We start from the raw sequence: 16,993 nt of genomic DNA, 5'->3' as shown, positions 1-16,993 counted from the left end.
ACTCTCATCAACTTCTGTAAGGTATTTTTGACTTTTGAAACTTGGTCACTCAATCTTGCTAACCTTCAGCACACTGCACCAGTTATTTTTCTCTTAACACAAACTTATTAATCTGCAATGGAATACTTTTTCCACACTGTCTTCAGGGATAATGAGATACAAATTTTAGACGTCTTCAGATATAATATATAATATATTAAGCATGTGCAATCATATTTGTATTCACCTATTAATATTTATCATTACATTTATTGATTAAATATATATATCTTATTATTTTAACTTATTTTATACTACTATATTCTGCTAAGCTAATATCTTGAAACAATTGTTTTCCCTTACTTTTCTTTTTTTCTTTTTCTAATACACACCATTTCAGTCCCTTCATTCACAGGTCAGTCACACATTCTCTGTCCCTCCAACCAGGGTCAGAGGTCACTTATTTTCAACCACAGGCACAGTCACACAAGACACAGGATCCCACAAACACTTACACACACATACACTATTCTGTACTCCCTGTCAGATCTGAACAATACATTAACAGATTCACTAATCAACACAGTGACACTTTTAACTATCCTATATAATTTTAGTAACCCGAGCAGTCCCTCGCATTCGAGGCGGTAACCGTTACTTTAAACCTATAGACTTTTAAAACCTCTATTTTTTCCAGCTTCACCCATAGCAGTCCTTCGTTAAAACTTTGTTTAACAAAGCGGTATCCGTGAGCTAACCATCTGTGCACATGCTATACTTCTCAAAGTAAGCACAGATAAACCACTGATATCCTTATCAGTACACTTGCCATAGGCCCTCTTGACAAGTAAATACAAATTAACTTATATTAATCCCCTGTGTGCATGCTTTTTGATCATCATCCGTCTCGGCCCACTTGATGAACAAACACAGAACCTTACGTATGTACGTCAAAACTCTTTGCGCTAACTCAGCATCACCAGTAGTTATAGAATCCACTCAGGATTAAACAAGCACTAGCAAACACTATCGGGATCCCCCCCGCGCTATTACCAACTACTTGACATTTACAAAGACAATGCATGCAATTTTTCTGATATCAAACACTCCTTTTCACTTTTTAAGTTCTTTAAATTTGGAGAAGCTTGTCTTACCACATCCGGGCCACTGGTGACTTACACACACACCTTATTCAAAAGCAAAAACTGCTCACCTCAAAGTACAGCGGCCACTGTTGTCTGTGTGAGTCACCAGCGATCCCTTCGTGGCTCCTTCAGCTCCTAAGCCAAGTCCTGCCGGGGTCGCCATTTGTTGTGGTTTAATTATTTTCAGGGGAATGACTTCAAAGATATTTGACATCAGAAAAAATTAGACTTTATTAACAAACAAAGCCGAGTGTCCCTCTGCAGACAAGACCCTCCAGAAAAATTGCCCAGCAAACGTATATACCCTCTCCTTGTCCCAAACATGGTAATACATTCTATAGGTATTTTGAGAAATAGTTTTGTACCATGTGACATTACTGAAATAGAATTTTCTGCTGTAACAACAGCTTGTGCTCTCAGGTTCCAAAGTCAGCCAAAGTCACCCACAGACAAGGAAATAATAGTGTACAAAAACCAGTTAAATTACTTATTTTCTAAATAATAAAATCTTCAACATGATCAGGTGTACTTATACACGTTAAATATACATCAAGTGTATATGTTAATACAAGTGCATTTTTCAAATCTAGACAAGATACTGTACTAAAATAGTCTGACAGAGTTTTCTAAAGTTGAGCTGCCGTATGACACTATAAATCTACAGCACTAACTGAAGTTGTATTGACAAAGTTCATGGGGAGCACGTTCAAATGATCTATCCAATCAGCATGAAACGGGGCCTATAAATACGTAGCCGACTCGCCTCTGTTCCTCGACAGTGTTTTCTGCATCCCTCCACCACCCCGTCTCCTCACACTTGGTTACTATCCTAACCAGAGATACGGGGGGGGGAGTACTCAGGGTTCGGGACACATTCTGAGCTCAGAGATCTCTACTGGTTTGGTTCTTTTTAGTGAATGAAAGTACAATACTATTACTGACTGGATCAGAAGACAAAGTGTAAATAAAGAAACACATTATCTGCTTTACACTCATTTATTTGCATTTGTAAAACAAACTTTTTGCAAAATGCTTAACATAGGTCTCATTATTCAAAACTAGTGTTTCTTGTGTTATTTCAGAAAACACTGCCATTTATATCCCACAATCATTTTCCAATTACCGACACCCAATGATCAGGTGTGAAAACATAAATTGATCACTTAGGATTTAAAACGCAATGTTTTTCAGAAAGAAAGAAATGATTTTTACCCTCTTGCATTTCTTTTTCGCATGCGTCGAATTGTTGTCTTTGGAGCTCTATCGATTTGATTTATAATTCTTGATTTTACTCTTTAAACTTACTTACAGCAAACATTTTCTACTTTTCCTCACTGAGAAGCACTACTGCTCAAACCTCATAGTTACAACGCGGACTGTTGAGCAGACGTGTCTCAAGCCTGTTAGTGATTCTACGCTGGATACTCTTATAGGTTACTCCCGGGGATCACGGCTGAACGCGTCTTCTCAACACTCACTTACAAACATTTTTCACCTATCGTGCGTCTACTCTACACCCGTACCACTTAAAAGACGGATTATATCTAAGACGCTTGTCAGAAATTAGTATTAATTGATAGCATCACTGGTAGTGTCGTTGCTAACTTACTGTCCATCTGTTAAAATGGCGAATATATCAGATGCAAGTAGTCTACCTTTTGGTGCAGGTGAGGACACATTTGAGCTGCACGCGGTACAGTCTGAGCTGGAAGCTGTTGAGAAACAGATCCACGACCTTTTAGTGAGACAGGCCGAGCTGAGAGACCGGCGTTTGGCTCTTGAAACATCACGCACTGATGCTCACAAATCAGAGATTAATGTTACTAACCGGCTGACTCCGACCTCGTCTACTCCGTGCGTTACTCGGCATCGGTCCCGAGCGCCAAGGTCGCGATCAGCCATGGTCTCGTTCACTCCGGCTCCAACACGCCACCACGAAGCCTGGATATTTCCGCAGCGGAAGACGCGAGTCAGGTCTAGACCAAGACCCTCTCCGACCCTCCCGGTTTTCGAGTTATCCACACAAAACCGCTTCTCCGCTCTTCGCGAAACAGAACGCGATGCTTTGATCATCGGTGATTCCATTGTTCGGCACGTCCATGCTACATCAGGTAAAAATAAGGTGCACAGTCACTGCTTTCCTGGTGCTCGTGTTTCTGAAATCGCTGCTCGCGTTCCCGAGATTCTGAACGATAACGAGCGCGTCGGAACTTTGGTATTGCACGCGGGAGTGAACGACATCAGGCTGCGCCAGACGGAAGTTCTGAAGAAAGACTTCAGGAATCTGATCGATACGGTACGCAGCACATCGCCTGATATAACGATCATTGTGTCAGGACCGCTTCCCACGTACCGTCTAGGACATGACAAGTTTAGTAGATTATTCGCGCTAAATGAATGGTTAACGTCATGGTGCAATGAGCAGAAACTGCTCTTTGTAAATAATTGGAATCTGTTTTGGGAGCGTATACCGTGCTGATGGCTTACACCCAAACAGATTCGGATCGGATCTTCTGTCAGATAACATCTCCAAAATGTTAAAGGTCCCATGACATGCTATTTTTTGTAGGCTTTAATATAGGCCTTAGTGGTCCCTATAGTACTGTATCTGAAATCTCTTTTCAAAAATTCAGCCTCAGTGCAGAATTATAGCCACTACAAGCCAGTCCCAGAATGAGCTTCCTTCAGACAGGTCGTTTCGGTGTCTGTAGCTTTAAATGTTAATGAGGAGGAGAAAGGCGGCGCAAGGTGGAGGGTGGGTGTGGCCTTGACCATCTTGCGCAACGGTCCCGGTCCGTGCATGTTAACGTTGGATATAGCAATGGCACGAAGACACGTTCAAGCATTTCAGTTTGACCCAGAATCTGATCCGGATGGAGAAGCAACAACTCAGCGGTTCCAGCAGGACATTTCCGAATGGTTAGTTTAAAATATTATGTCTGGATACGGTACTTTATTCGGATGGTTTACAGTTATTATCATGTAGCCAGGGGCGGGTCTACGTGGTGGCCAGGGGGGGCACCGGCCCCCCCTGAAATTCGATTGGCCACCCCAGGTGCCCCCCCTATAAGATGTCTTGTGATTGGTTCATTTTACCCGCCAATCAGTTTATAGACTCTACTGAAGTTCGCGATTCAAAAAGTGCAGCGCCAGAAAAACAACGGTCGTCGCGGACTTGGACTTTTACTTTATCAATCAAGAGTGGGGAAGTCAAGACACCAAACAAAGAGCTGCCAGTCACCACCGAAACAGAAGTTTTAGTTCCAGAAGTTTCAGCTGTTTTAGTTGAGGTCTGCCTTCCTTCTTTTTCGACTGTTTTCCTCTCTTTCTGCTACTGTTACTCCAGAGCTGCCAACTCTCACACATTCACCGTGAGACATACGCAATTTTCACACTCTCTCACGCCACATCAATTTTCTCACGCACAGAAAAATCGCGAAGCAAAGAGGACACGGAGACCGACAGACTAGACAGAGCAGGTTACTTATGATATAAAAAAAATCTAAGCTCTCATATTCTGTCAATTTTATTACGAAATTCAAACGTTTTGGCGCTTGTAACGTTAAATGTTACGTGACAGATCCCTAACCGATCATCTCTACTAGCTAATAGTAAAAAACATGAATGAACACTGAAGATACAGTACAACTTACCGAAATGTATACCTCATACATAATATCGATCAATCAGTGTTTTTCATCAGTGTGAAGAGGTCAATAACATAGCTGGAGAACAATTATGTCCCATTTACCTCAGGAAAGCCATTTAATTAATATAATAGGCTATAGTACATTGGCAAGAAAAAAAATAGCTATAGAGAGTATTAAGCTAAATATGTGTTCTATATTACATATTTATTATAATTTTACTTATATCATTAATTAAAGTTATTTTTAACCTTAAATAATAGCCTACTACCAGCTGATAGGGCTCTCTAGTATGTTTACAGCATCAGGTGAGTTGTTTTTTTCTTGAGAAAAAACGCCTATCTTGTGTAGCCTACCTAATATTTATCCAAATGAGTCAATATTAAATCAAATCACAATAATTGAATTGAAATAATAAAAAAGTGTAGCTTACCAGAAATTGTACCAAAACATGTCACTAAACCTAATAAAATTCAGTTTAGTTACTAAAATGTTAGTGACAATCACAATACACTCCAAGCTAAACTAAAAAGTTGGCAGCAATTATTGTTTCTAAACTAAAGACTGTTCTTTAATATATTAGCAGAGCACAATGTAATGGTTCCATATTTTATTTTTAAACTGTGGTGTTTTCATTTGAAGTGTTACAGTGCTAAAACTTTAACTCTGTGTTACTCAGCTTTTTTGTAAATTAATCTGAAAGAAATGTTGAATGAAACACTATGATGTTTTGGCCAAACCATTTGAATTATTACAGTGGGGGGATTTTTTTTATTTTTATTTATTTATTTATTTATTTATTTATTTATTATTTGAAAGATTGTGAATAAAACTACTGTATATTGTAATGGCCAAACTACTTATTAAAAGAAAATAATTGACATCGTTTCTGCTTCTGGGATTTTAAAATTGCTCATTATTAAAATTGCTTTTATTTTATAAACTTGTTAGTTTTATGGAAACACTAAAAATAATAAACACTGGCTCTCAAATTGAACTTAATGGATATATAGGGATAACAAAAAACTAAATGAATCAAAAATGTGCTTTATTACTACATTTGTTTACAAGTAACTTTATTCAAGTTAAAAAAATAATAAAATCAATAGGATTTACGTAATATAGGCTACTGTAGAATTTAGCTTCTTTTTTTTTTTGGTCACTGGCATCCACCCCGTTTGGAGGCAGTGCCCCAGCATGGCCCCCCCACTGAAAATGCTTTAGACACGCCCCTGCATGTAGCTAACGCTAACCTACTGTTGCCTTTTCATGAGAGATCTGTAACATCTGTAATTTATCTTATTACAATTACATCATCAAGCTCTGCGATCTTGAAATGCGGATATCGCGCGCGCCGTATAACCAACAGGAAAACGGTTATCCAAATAACAAAGAAGTGTACAACACTCGCGTTACAGTGTGTGTATTCACACACATAAACTGCATGGCTGCATAGCTAATGTGACAGCCACATTCTACGTGTAACAGTCTAGGCAACCATAAACAGTAAAGCAACACACTTATATATCATTAGTTGACTTACTGTTCTGAGGTGTGTAGCTGAGCCAAAGAGAGTGATCCAGACTTTAGTTTCAGACGTTCAGCAAGCCCAGCTCTGTATTAACCCTTCGGTGTTCATTTGTACATCCAATTATTGAGCAAGTGTTATGCTTCGCTCGCTCAAAAGCCATGATATCTCTCGTGGACAAACTAAAATCACGGTCGCGCGTTCCTACTTCCTAGCTCATTTTCTCATGGGCGGAAAATATTCTCTGGGCGGGCAAAGCAGAGACAGGGGAGGTAACATTCCTCCTTATGACGTCACAAGGAGGAGATTCAAGATCAGCGCGATTGAGCTTCCATTTTCTCAAAGGCAGAGAAAGATAACAAAAGCTCGATTTACACCGATTGAAATTTCTAGAAACTTGGGGACCATATACAGGCTAGGGGAACTCATATTAATGTTAAAAAACCTCAGAAAGTGAAAATTTCATGTCATGGGACCTTTAAATACCTTTTGACTAGTAACCAAAAGTCCAAATCATAGTCTCTGCTGCACCAAATTAACTGATATAAATAGTAGTGTAGAACATTGCATAGAAACTGTGTCTATTCCTCGTTTAGTGCGATCAAATAATAAATCTACTGCAGGATCTAGGAAAAATCTAATTGTTATTAAAACAGAAAATGTTGCTATTAGTAAACAAAAACAATTTCTAAAGCTAGGTCTTTTAAACATTAGATCACCTAAGGCAGTTATTGTAAATGAAATAGTCACAGATAATAGCATAGATGTACTTTGCCTTACTGAAACCTGGGTTAGGGTTAGGGTTAGGGTTAGTTAGGGTTAGGGTTAAAATGAGTCTACTCCATCAGGATACCGCTTCCTATAAGCACGAGCCCCGTCTGATTGGTCGTGGCGGCGGTATTGCAACTATCTATAGAGATATTCTCAATGTTACTCAGAAAACGGGTTATAAGTTTATTTCATTTGAAGTACTTGTACTAAATGTTACGCTCTTAGATGATAGAAAAACATCCCTATTATCTTTAGCCTTGGCTACCGTATATAGACCACCAGGGCCTTACGCTGATTTCCTAAAAGAGTTTGCAAATTTTCTCTCAGATCTATTGGTCAATGTCGATAAAATATTAATTGTTGGAGATTTTAACATACACGTAGATAATCAAAATGATACGTTAGGGGCTGCGTTTATAGACTTATTAAACTCCTTTGGGGTCAAGCAAAACGTTACCGGACCAACTCATCGTTTTAATCATACACTCGATTTAATTATATCACATGGAACCGATCCAACCGATATAGATATCATTCCGCAAAGTGATGATGTAACTGACCATTACATGGTAACTTGCATATTACGTACCCCGGTAATATATCATGCTGCGCCGCGTTATCGATTAGGCAGAACAATCCTTCCATCCACCATAGATAATTTTTCAAATTGCTTATCGGATCTGTCTCAGCTGCTGCCTGAACCTAAACAAACAGATGAACTAGACGAACTAACCAGCACTATGAGCACTGTTCTCTCTGGAAAATGGGATATTGTTGCACCTATGAGACTAAAAAAGGTCAGAGAGAAAATTAAAGCACCATGGTACAACAATACTATACTCGTGTTCTAAAGAGAGAAACCCGTAATTTAGAGCGTAAATGGAAACAAACTAATTTAGAGGTTTTTAGAATCGCTTGGAAAGACAGTACGTCACGCTATAAAAAGGCCCTAAAAGCGGCCAGGGCTGAGCATCTCCGCAAACTAATAGAAAATAACCAAAACAATCCTAGGTTCTTATTTAACACCGTGGCTAGACTAACAAATAAACAAGCGTCACCTGAACAAAATATTCCGTTACAGTTTAGTAGTAATGATTTCATGAATTTTTTCACTGAGAAAATAGAAAACATCAGATCCACAATTGTAAACGTTCAATCTTCAATCGCGCCTTATAATTCAGCCTCGATTATCACCCCGCAAGAACAATTACAGTGCTTTACAACTATAGAACAAAAAGAGTTAAATAAATTTATCATTTCCTCTAAAACAACAACATGTTTATTAGATCCCATACCAACTAAACTATTGAAAGAAGTGTTACCTATAGTGGAAGAGCCTCTCCTCAATATTATTAACTCGTCTTTATCTTTAGGTCATGTTCCAAGAACATTTAAATTGGCAGTTATAAAACCACTCATTAAGAAACCACAATTAGACCCAAATAACCTAGCAAATTATAGACCCATTTCAAATCTTCCTTTTATGTCCAAAATATTAGAAAAAGTTGTGTCTGCCCAACTGGGCTCTTTCTTGCAAGAAAATGACACCTATGAAAAGTTTCAGTCTGGGTTCAGGCCGCATCATAGCACTGAAACTGCGCTCGTTAAAATCACAAATGATTTACTCTTAGCTTCTGACCAAGGCTGTATCTCAATACTAGTTTTACTTGATCTTAGTGCTGCGTTTGATACTATAGATCACACAATACTCTTAGATCAGCTACAAAACTATACCGGTGTTCAAGGACAAGCATTAAGCTGGTTCAGATCATACCTATCTGACCGCTACCATTTTGTCTATTTAAACGGAGAAAAATCGATCATAACTCCAGTAAACTATGGAGTGCCGCAAGGATCTGTGTTAGGCCCTCTATTATTCTCAATATATATGCTGCCACTTGGAAATATTATAAGGAAACATGGAATTAGTTTCCATTGTTATGCTGATGACACTCAACTATATATTTCATCACGGCCGGATGAAAACGCTAAATTATCCAAATTGACAGAGTGTGTTAAAGATATAAAAGATTGGATGACGCACAATTTTCTTTTATTAAATCCAGATAAGACAGAGGTAATACTTATCGGTTCAAAAAACCGCCCACAAAACCTCTCACAATACAACTTTAACATAGTAGGGTGTCCTGTTACTTTATCCTCTACAGTAAAAGACCTGGGTGTTATATTAGATTGTAACTTGTCTTTTGAAAATCATATTTCATATGTTACAAAAACAGCATTTTTTCACCTTAGAAATATTGCTAAATTACGTAACATGCTATCTGTCTCTGATGCAGAAAAGCTAGTTCATGCATTCATGACCTCGAGACTAGATTACTGTAATGCTTTATTAGCTGGTTGTCCTGCATCCTCAATAAACAAGCTACAGTTAGTCCAAAATGCCGCCGCTAGAGTTCTTACTAGATCAAGAAAGTTTGACCATATAACACCAATTTTATCATCACTACATTGGTTACCTATAAAGTTCCGTATTAATTACAAGGTATTGCTACTGACTTATAAAGCCCTAAACGGCTTAGCTCCAGTTTATTTAACGGATCTTCTATCGCCCTATAATCCATCGCGCTCTTTAAGGTCACTAAATTCGAGGCTTCTGGTCATACCTAGGATATCCAGATCCACCAAAGGAGGGAGAGCATTTTCACATTTAGCACCAAAACTCTGGAATAGCCTTCCTGATACTGTTCTTTGCTCAGATTCGCTCTCCCAGTTTAAAACTAGATTAAAGACGCATCTCTTCAGCCAGGCATTCATATAATATTTTAATCTTACAGTTAAATCCGGTCTCTACTTCATAAACGCCAGAGGAGAACTGGCCCCCGACTGAGCCTGGGTTCTCCCAAGGTTTTTTTTTCTCCATTAGGTCACCTAATGGAGTTTTTCGGTTCCTTGCCACTGTTGCCTTTGGCTTGCTCAGTTGGGGATACTTAATTTGATTAATCGATTCAACAGTGCTATTGATCTGCATTACCAAACGTGGATGTTTTACACCAGAAACAAACACTGATGTACTATTTTATTTAATACTGTGAAGCTGCTTTGATACAATCTGTATTGTGAAAAGCGCTATATAAATAAAGTTGACTTGACTTGACTTGACTTGACATAAACCTTTTTACACATTACGCTATTAGTGCTTGATTCAGGTATAAGTGAATTTGCAGCCAACATTAAATTATTTACATTGAGTAAAAGGTCTGATGATGATACATAAAGCACAGAGTGATATCACCCATAACCCATACTCTGTCCTCCTGTTCCCTCAGGACTCTGCAAAAACATCAGTGTTCCTTAACATAAAAGTCTTCTTATTTTTTATTTTATATATATCTATATCTCTATATATGTATATATCTATAGGTAGATAGATAGATAGATAGATAGATAGATAGATAGATAGATAGACAGATAGATATATAGATAGGCAGATAGACAGATAGATAGATAAATAGATAGATAGATAGACAGATATAGCTGTCGAATAAATAAAAAATGGGAGCACAACCAAAAACATTAAGAAAATAATTTATATTTTATTGGATTCTGTAAATGCAACTTTGATATTTATTATCATTAATGAACACTTACATAAATTTAACTTACATTTATTTAAATGTAACCATTTTTAATTTGTTCGACAGCTGGAGGTGTGATTATAGTGGGGTTACTGTGTAGTATTTAGTAGTATTGGGCTGGTCATGTGATCTCAACATTCGACATCTGATAATGTTTGCAGACAGTTAGCTGTCTCACAGTTTTATAAATGTCTCTTTTTTGTGGGTTGCACCCCTGGGTGAGGTGTTACAAAGATCACAGCTAAACTTAATACGTTTGGTAACATTGTATTCATGTGTTTTTCAGTTCTTACCTGGCCAGATGTATCATGGCCTTCAACACATTAGCTCCAGTATAAGCACTGCACTCGTAGAACATCAGGTTTGCTTCCTACCAAATATAACAAACATCTGTGCATAATGTGTTGGACATAGTGATGTAGACTTGTGAAAGCAAAGCATATAATGTAAATATTGTAGGATATGCTGTGTGTGAGAGAGAGCACACCTCTGCAAGCATATCAGCCTCCTTTGTCTGCACTTCTCGCTCATTCTCCTGGTCAGATTTGTTGCCCAGCAGGAGCATGACAGGGATAGGGTCGCCTACGGCCTCCTGTATGCTGATCAGCCAGGGGCGGACTGATCTGAAACTGTCCTCCATTGTGATGTCGTAGATGACCACCACGCCATCTGCCTTGCGGAAAAACTGCTTGGTAATGCTGCGATACCTGCAGAGCACAGTGACATTGTGTTTTTTCCCGCTGGATGTTTATCATCAGTGACAAGTGAGTTCATGTTTTGGTTGCGCAATAGATTACTCAAGACAACAAGATGTCTACTCTAGACATCTTTTTAGAGATGCTTAAAACATTAACAGTGTAGAATAGATTTATTTGTATTTAATAGCCTACACAGTTTAACAAAAAAGTGTCCCAATTTTGCTGACTTCACTCTATCTAATAAATTAAAATTGTAGCTATAAACAAAGTAGCTGTAAACAAAGTAATTTACATTTTCTGCCAATAAAAATGTAGGCTATGAGAAGCTCTAACATAGACCAGACTCTTTTCTGCTTCTCTTTATAATAAGTGTTTTGCTGCCTTCTGCTGGATGAATTATGCATTGCAATATTTAACACATTACAGCTACAAATGTGTTGAATATAATGCCAAATGAATATATGTGGAAAAGAAACAATGTTTATTTACAAATGTGGTCTGAAACTTTTCTGTTTGTTGTACACAACCATTCCAGTTTATTTAATAATTTATTAACATACTGTTAATGTGCTCTTGGTTAGAATATAATAATACACTTGATAATATACACATTTGTTCCAAAAATAACTTTAAAATGTTCAGTTTAATATGATTTATATATTTATAACAAAGATCAAGTATTTTTGTGTGTGAAATGAAGCTTCAGTAAGCGAGCAGTCAGTCATCAGTCAGTCTTGTTGTTTGTGCAGTGACAGGCTTTGATGCTGAATATAACCTGCAGTGTTTCTCTATCAATCTCCTGTAAGTTTAGAGTGACTTTCTCTCCACGCTGACATATGACTGACACGAGTCTGTCCTCAGTGAAGTGTCTCTTCACACTGGAGGAGGAGTCCGGCTCATCAGCGCTCACACTTTATTGATATATATGGAGAAAATAAAAATGCTGCTGTGTGATTTGTCAGTGGTTGTGTTTGATGATTTCCTCTGTTGTGTCTAATAAGGGAACAGTGAGTGTCATTGGCAGCTGTGAGAGTCTCTCTCTCTTTAGGGGACTGACAGGAGCCAGTTTCTTCAGTGTGTTTGAGGGAGCAGAGGAGAAACAGAGTCAAACAAACAGTGTGACGAGCAGAAGAAGATGGAGGGATTTCTGACACTCGTTTTACTCTCCTCTATAGTCACTATAACCACATCTGGTAAGTACAAAATTGATTTTAAAGATGTAAAATTTAACATTTTTAAATAAGTAGTTTGTTTATGATTGCATTATACCACTACAAACTGAATAGAAGCCTTTGTAATATCTAGAAACTAAGATCTTGACACTAGATCATTCATTATCAATTACATTTTATAAATTATTTGAGCTTTTACAGGAATCCAATTTGTTATACACTCATGCCCAGCTTTAGTTGTCCAGGTCAAAATATTTATATATATTTCTATTTACCAACTTTTTACATCTTATGTTTATTGACTTTGCATGATTCGATCCCTTTCTCTCTTTCATGTACAGATTTTGAGACTGTGAGGTTAGTTGGTGGTAACAGTCCCTGTGCTGGTAGAGTGGAGGTTCATCATGATGGTCAGTGGGGAACAGTGTGTCATTGGAACTGGGATATGACTGATGCTGCAGTGGTGTGTAGAGAGATAGGATGTGGAAAGGCTCTAGACGCTGTGGGTAATGCTCGCTTTGGACAAGGATCAGGACAAATCTGGATAGATAATGTGTTCTGTAGTGGATCAGAGTCAACACTGAAGAACTGTGGGTCAAGAGGATGGGGTGTTGTTCATGACTGTGGTCATCATCAAGATGCTCAGGTGAGCGGACTTTGCATCACTGATCAGACTTTCATTGATACTTATTGATAAATCTTATTTGCAATTTAAAATAATTGTGTGTAATTTATTTTCAAAGCAAATTATAGACAATTAATTATTATTAAGCATTTCATGGTCTGAACTTCTCATTGGTTTTAATCCATTAAAGAAATCTGGTGTTGTTTTATGTCCATGTCATAATCATAGTGACAGATGGTCTTCTCTTTTGTGTAAATGTAATCAGAAACCAAAAACTACGGAAGGCCTAGTCTTGTTTCTGGTTCTTACCTTTGTTCTGGAAGAGTGGAGATGTATATTGGAGGACGATGGGGCACAGTGTGTGACGCTGCCTTTGACCAGCAGGATGCAGAGGTTGTGTGTAGAGAGCTGGACTGTGGGGCTCCTGTACAGGTGCTGGGAGAAGATGCGTTTGGCAAAGTAGACGCTCAGATGTGGACACAAGAGATTCAGTGCAGAGGAAATGAATCACACATTCGATGCTGTCAATCATCAACCTCACATAATATAAACTGCACCCATGAACACAACGTGGGACTGATATGTTCTGGTAAAATATCAATGTTCAGCCACTCTACTGTATAGAGGAATCTAATTAAATACTACATCTAATTATTTGATTATTCTTGGTTAAATATAAATGTAATAATTTGATTTGTTTCAGTAAACTCTTTGTTCTTTGTCCAGGTTACACTGATCTCAGACTGGTCAATGGCCCTGACGTCTGTTCTGGTCGAGTTGAGCGTCAGTACTTCAGTAAATGGGGCACAGTGTGTGATTCATGCTGGGATATGAGAGCTGCCAGTGTCCTCTGTAGACAGCTGAATTGTGGGATTGCTGTGTCTGTTGTGGGATCAGACTGGTTTGGAGAGGGAAGTGGTGAAATCTGGGCTGATGTGTTTGATTGTGACGGGAATGAAACAAAACTCTCAGAATGTTCCGTCTCTTCATGGAGTCGAGCTGAATGTTCTCATAGACGAGATGTTGGAGTCGTCTGCTCGGGTGAGTTTATATTACTGGAAGATTCACTGATAGTGAGCTGCTGAAAGATTAAAAAAAAAAAAAAATTTGTATTTCATCTCACCATGTGTAATTTCACAACATGTGTAGTGTAGTGTCATTTCAAAATGAAAGAAAATGTTCTTGTCATTTATTTCAGATTTTTTTTATATATGTATTATTGATGGAAAGTATATTCACAAACTTGCAATATTTTAGTAAAACATGAGATCTTCTCCTCAGATTCCTCTCTGGCTGTTCATGATGGTCTGGTGCGGTTGTCTGGAGAGAGACAGTGTGAGGGGGAGCTGGAAGTTTCCATCCATCAGGTCTGGAGGAGAGTTCTGCTGGACTCCTGGAGTCTCACTGAATCCTCTGTGGTCTGCAGACAGCTGGGCTGTGGCTCTGTGCTGAACTTCTCCGGCTCCTCTTCATCCAGTCCTGAACACAGTCATGAGTGTGTGACGGGCTTCCAGTGCTCTGGGAGTGAAGCTCATCTGGGGAACTGCAGCTCTCCACAAACTCTCAACTGCAGCTCCACACAACAGCTGTCAATCACCTGCCTTGGTGAGAACAACAACATCTGGGCAGATTCTTCAGTTGTTAGTGATCAATAATGTGTTTTTCTCTCTCTGAATATCAGGTCGCGGGTCCATCAGGCTGGTGGGTTCTGGGGGAGACTGTGCAGGGAGGCTGGAGGTTTTTCACAGCGGCTCATGGGGGACAGTGTGTGATGACTCCTGGGATATTAAAGATGCCCATGTGGTGTGCAGACAGCTGCAGTGTGGAGTGGCCCTCAGTAACCAGCAGGTACCAGCCTGGTTTGGTCCTGGTTCTGGACCCATATGGCTGGATGAGGTGGAGTGTGAGGGGAATGAGACGTCCCTGTGGAACTGCTCTTCTCCAGGCTGGGGGAAACATGACTGTCAACACAAGGAGGATGTAGGAGTTGTGTGCTCAGGTAAACAATAAGTTCAATAATAATTTGGCGAAATTTTAAACATTTCAATAACCTATGTATGTGACCGATGATATCAGGTGTACTTATTCATGTTAAATATAAGTCAAGAAAAAAAAAAACATGAACCAATTCTGTTAATACAAGTGCATTTTTCAAATGTAGACAGAATACTAAAATACTCTGACAGTTTTCTAAACTTACTTGAGCTGAGGCACGGCACTAAATCTACAGCACTAATTGATGTTTTATTAACAAAGTTCAGGGGGAGCACGTTCAAATGATCTATCCAATCAGCATGAAACGGGGCCTATAAATACGTAGCCGACTCACCTATGTTCCTCGACAGTGTTTTCTGCATCCCTCCACCACCCCGTCTCCTTCAAAACGCAATGTTTTTCACAAAGAAAGAAAATATTTTTACCCTCTTGCATTTATTTTTATAGTGTAAATATACCTAATTTGATCACTTAGAAATCAAAACTGAATTTTTGAGAAACAAATAAACTTTTGACCCTTGGATATATACTGAATATGCATACAAGTGTCACGATACGGTCAAGAAACATAAACGAGGACTCAAATGCAGCAAAACAAGATAAGACTTTAATTAACAAAACAAGCAAAAAGGTACAAACAAAACTCCCACGTGGGGGAAAACACTAGAACAAAACTTAAACAGATCAAAACACTGGGAACAAAACACAAGAACATTAGACAATGAACCGACACAGACTGCAAACAAGAGGGGACTTATAAAGGGAACTAATCAAGAGGGAACAGGTGGAAAAACTCAAACAATAATCAGATAACAAGTGGGAGGGATCAGACAATGACATGAGCACATGGCCCAAAATAACAAAACACCCATGTGCAGCACAAGACAGGACAGGCATGTGACATTACCCCCTCCCTACGGAGCGACTACCAGACGCTCCATCAGACCAGGGCGGGGCGGGAGGAACAGACCAGGGCGGGACGGGAGGAACAGACCAGGGCGGGACGGGAGGAACAGACCAGGGCGGGACGGGAGGAACAGACCAGGGCGGGACGGGAGGAACAGACCAGGGCGGGACGGGAGGAACAGACCAGGGCGGGACGGGAGGAACAGACCAGGGTGGAGACTCTCCTTCGGGCGGCCAGGGCGGAGCAGACTGTCCATCGGGCGGCCAGGGCGGAGACTTCCCCTCGGGCGGCCAGGGCGGAGCAGACTTCCCCTCGGGCGGCCAGGGCGGAGACTTCCCCTCGGGCGGCCAGGGCGGAGACTTCCCCTCGGGCGGCCAGGGCGGAGCAGACTTCCCCTCGGGCGGCCAGGGCGGAGACTTCCCCTCGGGCGGCCAGGGCGGAGACTTCCCCTCGGGCGGCCAGGGCGGAGACTTCCCCTCGGGCGGCCAGGGCGGAGACTTCCCCTCGGGCGGCCAGGGCGGAGACTTCCCCTCGGGCGGCCAGGGCGGAGACTTCCCCTCGGGCGGCCAGGGCGGAGACTTCCCCTCGGGCGGCCAGGGCGGAGACTTCCCCTCGGGCGGCCAGGGCGGAGACTTCCCCTCGGGCGGCCAGGGCGGAGACTTCCCCTCGGGCGGCCAGGGCGGAGACTTCCCCTCGGGCGGCCAGGGCGGAGACTTCCCCTCGGGCGGCCAGGGCGGAGACTTCCCCTCGGGCGGCCAGGGCGGAGACTTCCCCTCGGGCGGCCAGGGCGGAGACTTCCCCTCGGGCGGCCAGGGCGGAGACTTCCCCTCGGGCGGCCAGGGCGGAGACTTCCCCTCGGGCGGCCAGGGCGGAGACTTCCCCTCGGGCGGCCAGGGCGGAGACTTCCCCTCGGGCGGCCAGGGCGGA

At 40.6% G+C, this 16,993-nt stretch overlaps 1 protein-coding gene across 1 annotated transcript in view; it reads left to right on the top strand.

The window, feature by feature from the left end:
- LOC308689067 (uncharacterized protein) overlaps positions 1-16,993 on the top strand; it is a gene marked incomplete at both ends in the record, with an annotated part of 105,259 nt that overhangs the window by 80,095 nt on the left and 8,171 nt on the right. Inside the window, 7 exon segments of the mRNA XM_081362619.1 lie at positions 12,453-12,560; positions 12,881-13,182; position 13,185; positions 13,430-13,753; positions 13,891-14,205; positions 14,446-14,769; positions 14,846-15,163. Coding sequence (XP_081218745.1) covers positions 12,453-12,560; positions 12,881-13,182; position 13,185; positions 13,430-13,753; positions 13,891-14,205; positions 14,446-14,769; positions 14,846-15,163 — 1,692 coding nt within the window.

This window comes from Scardinius erythrophthalmus, assembly GCF_964197995.2.
Source record: "Scardinius erythrophthalmus genome assembly, chromosome: 4".
NCBI lineage: Eukaryota > Metazoa > Chordata > Actinopteri > Cypriniformes > Leuciscidae > Scardinius > Scardinius erythrophthalmus.
This window is presented reverse-complemented; position numbering and strand designations above follow the sequence as displayed.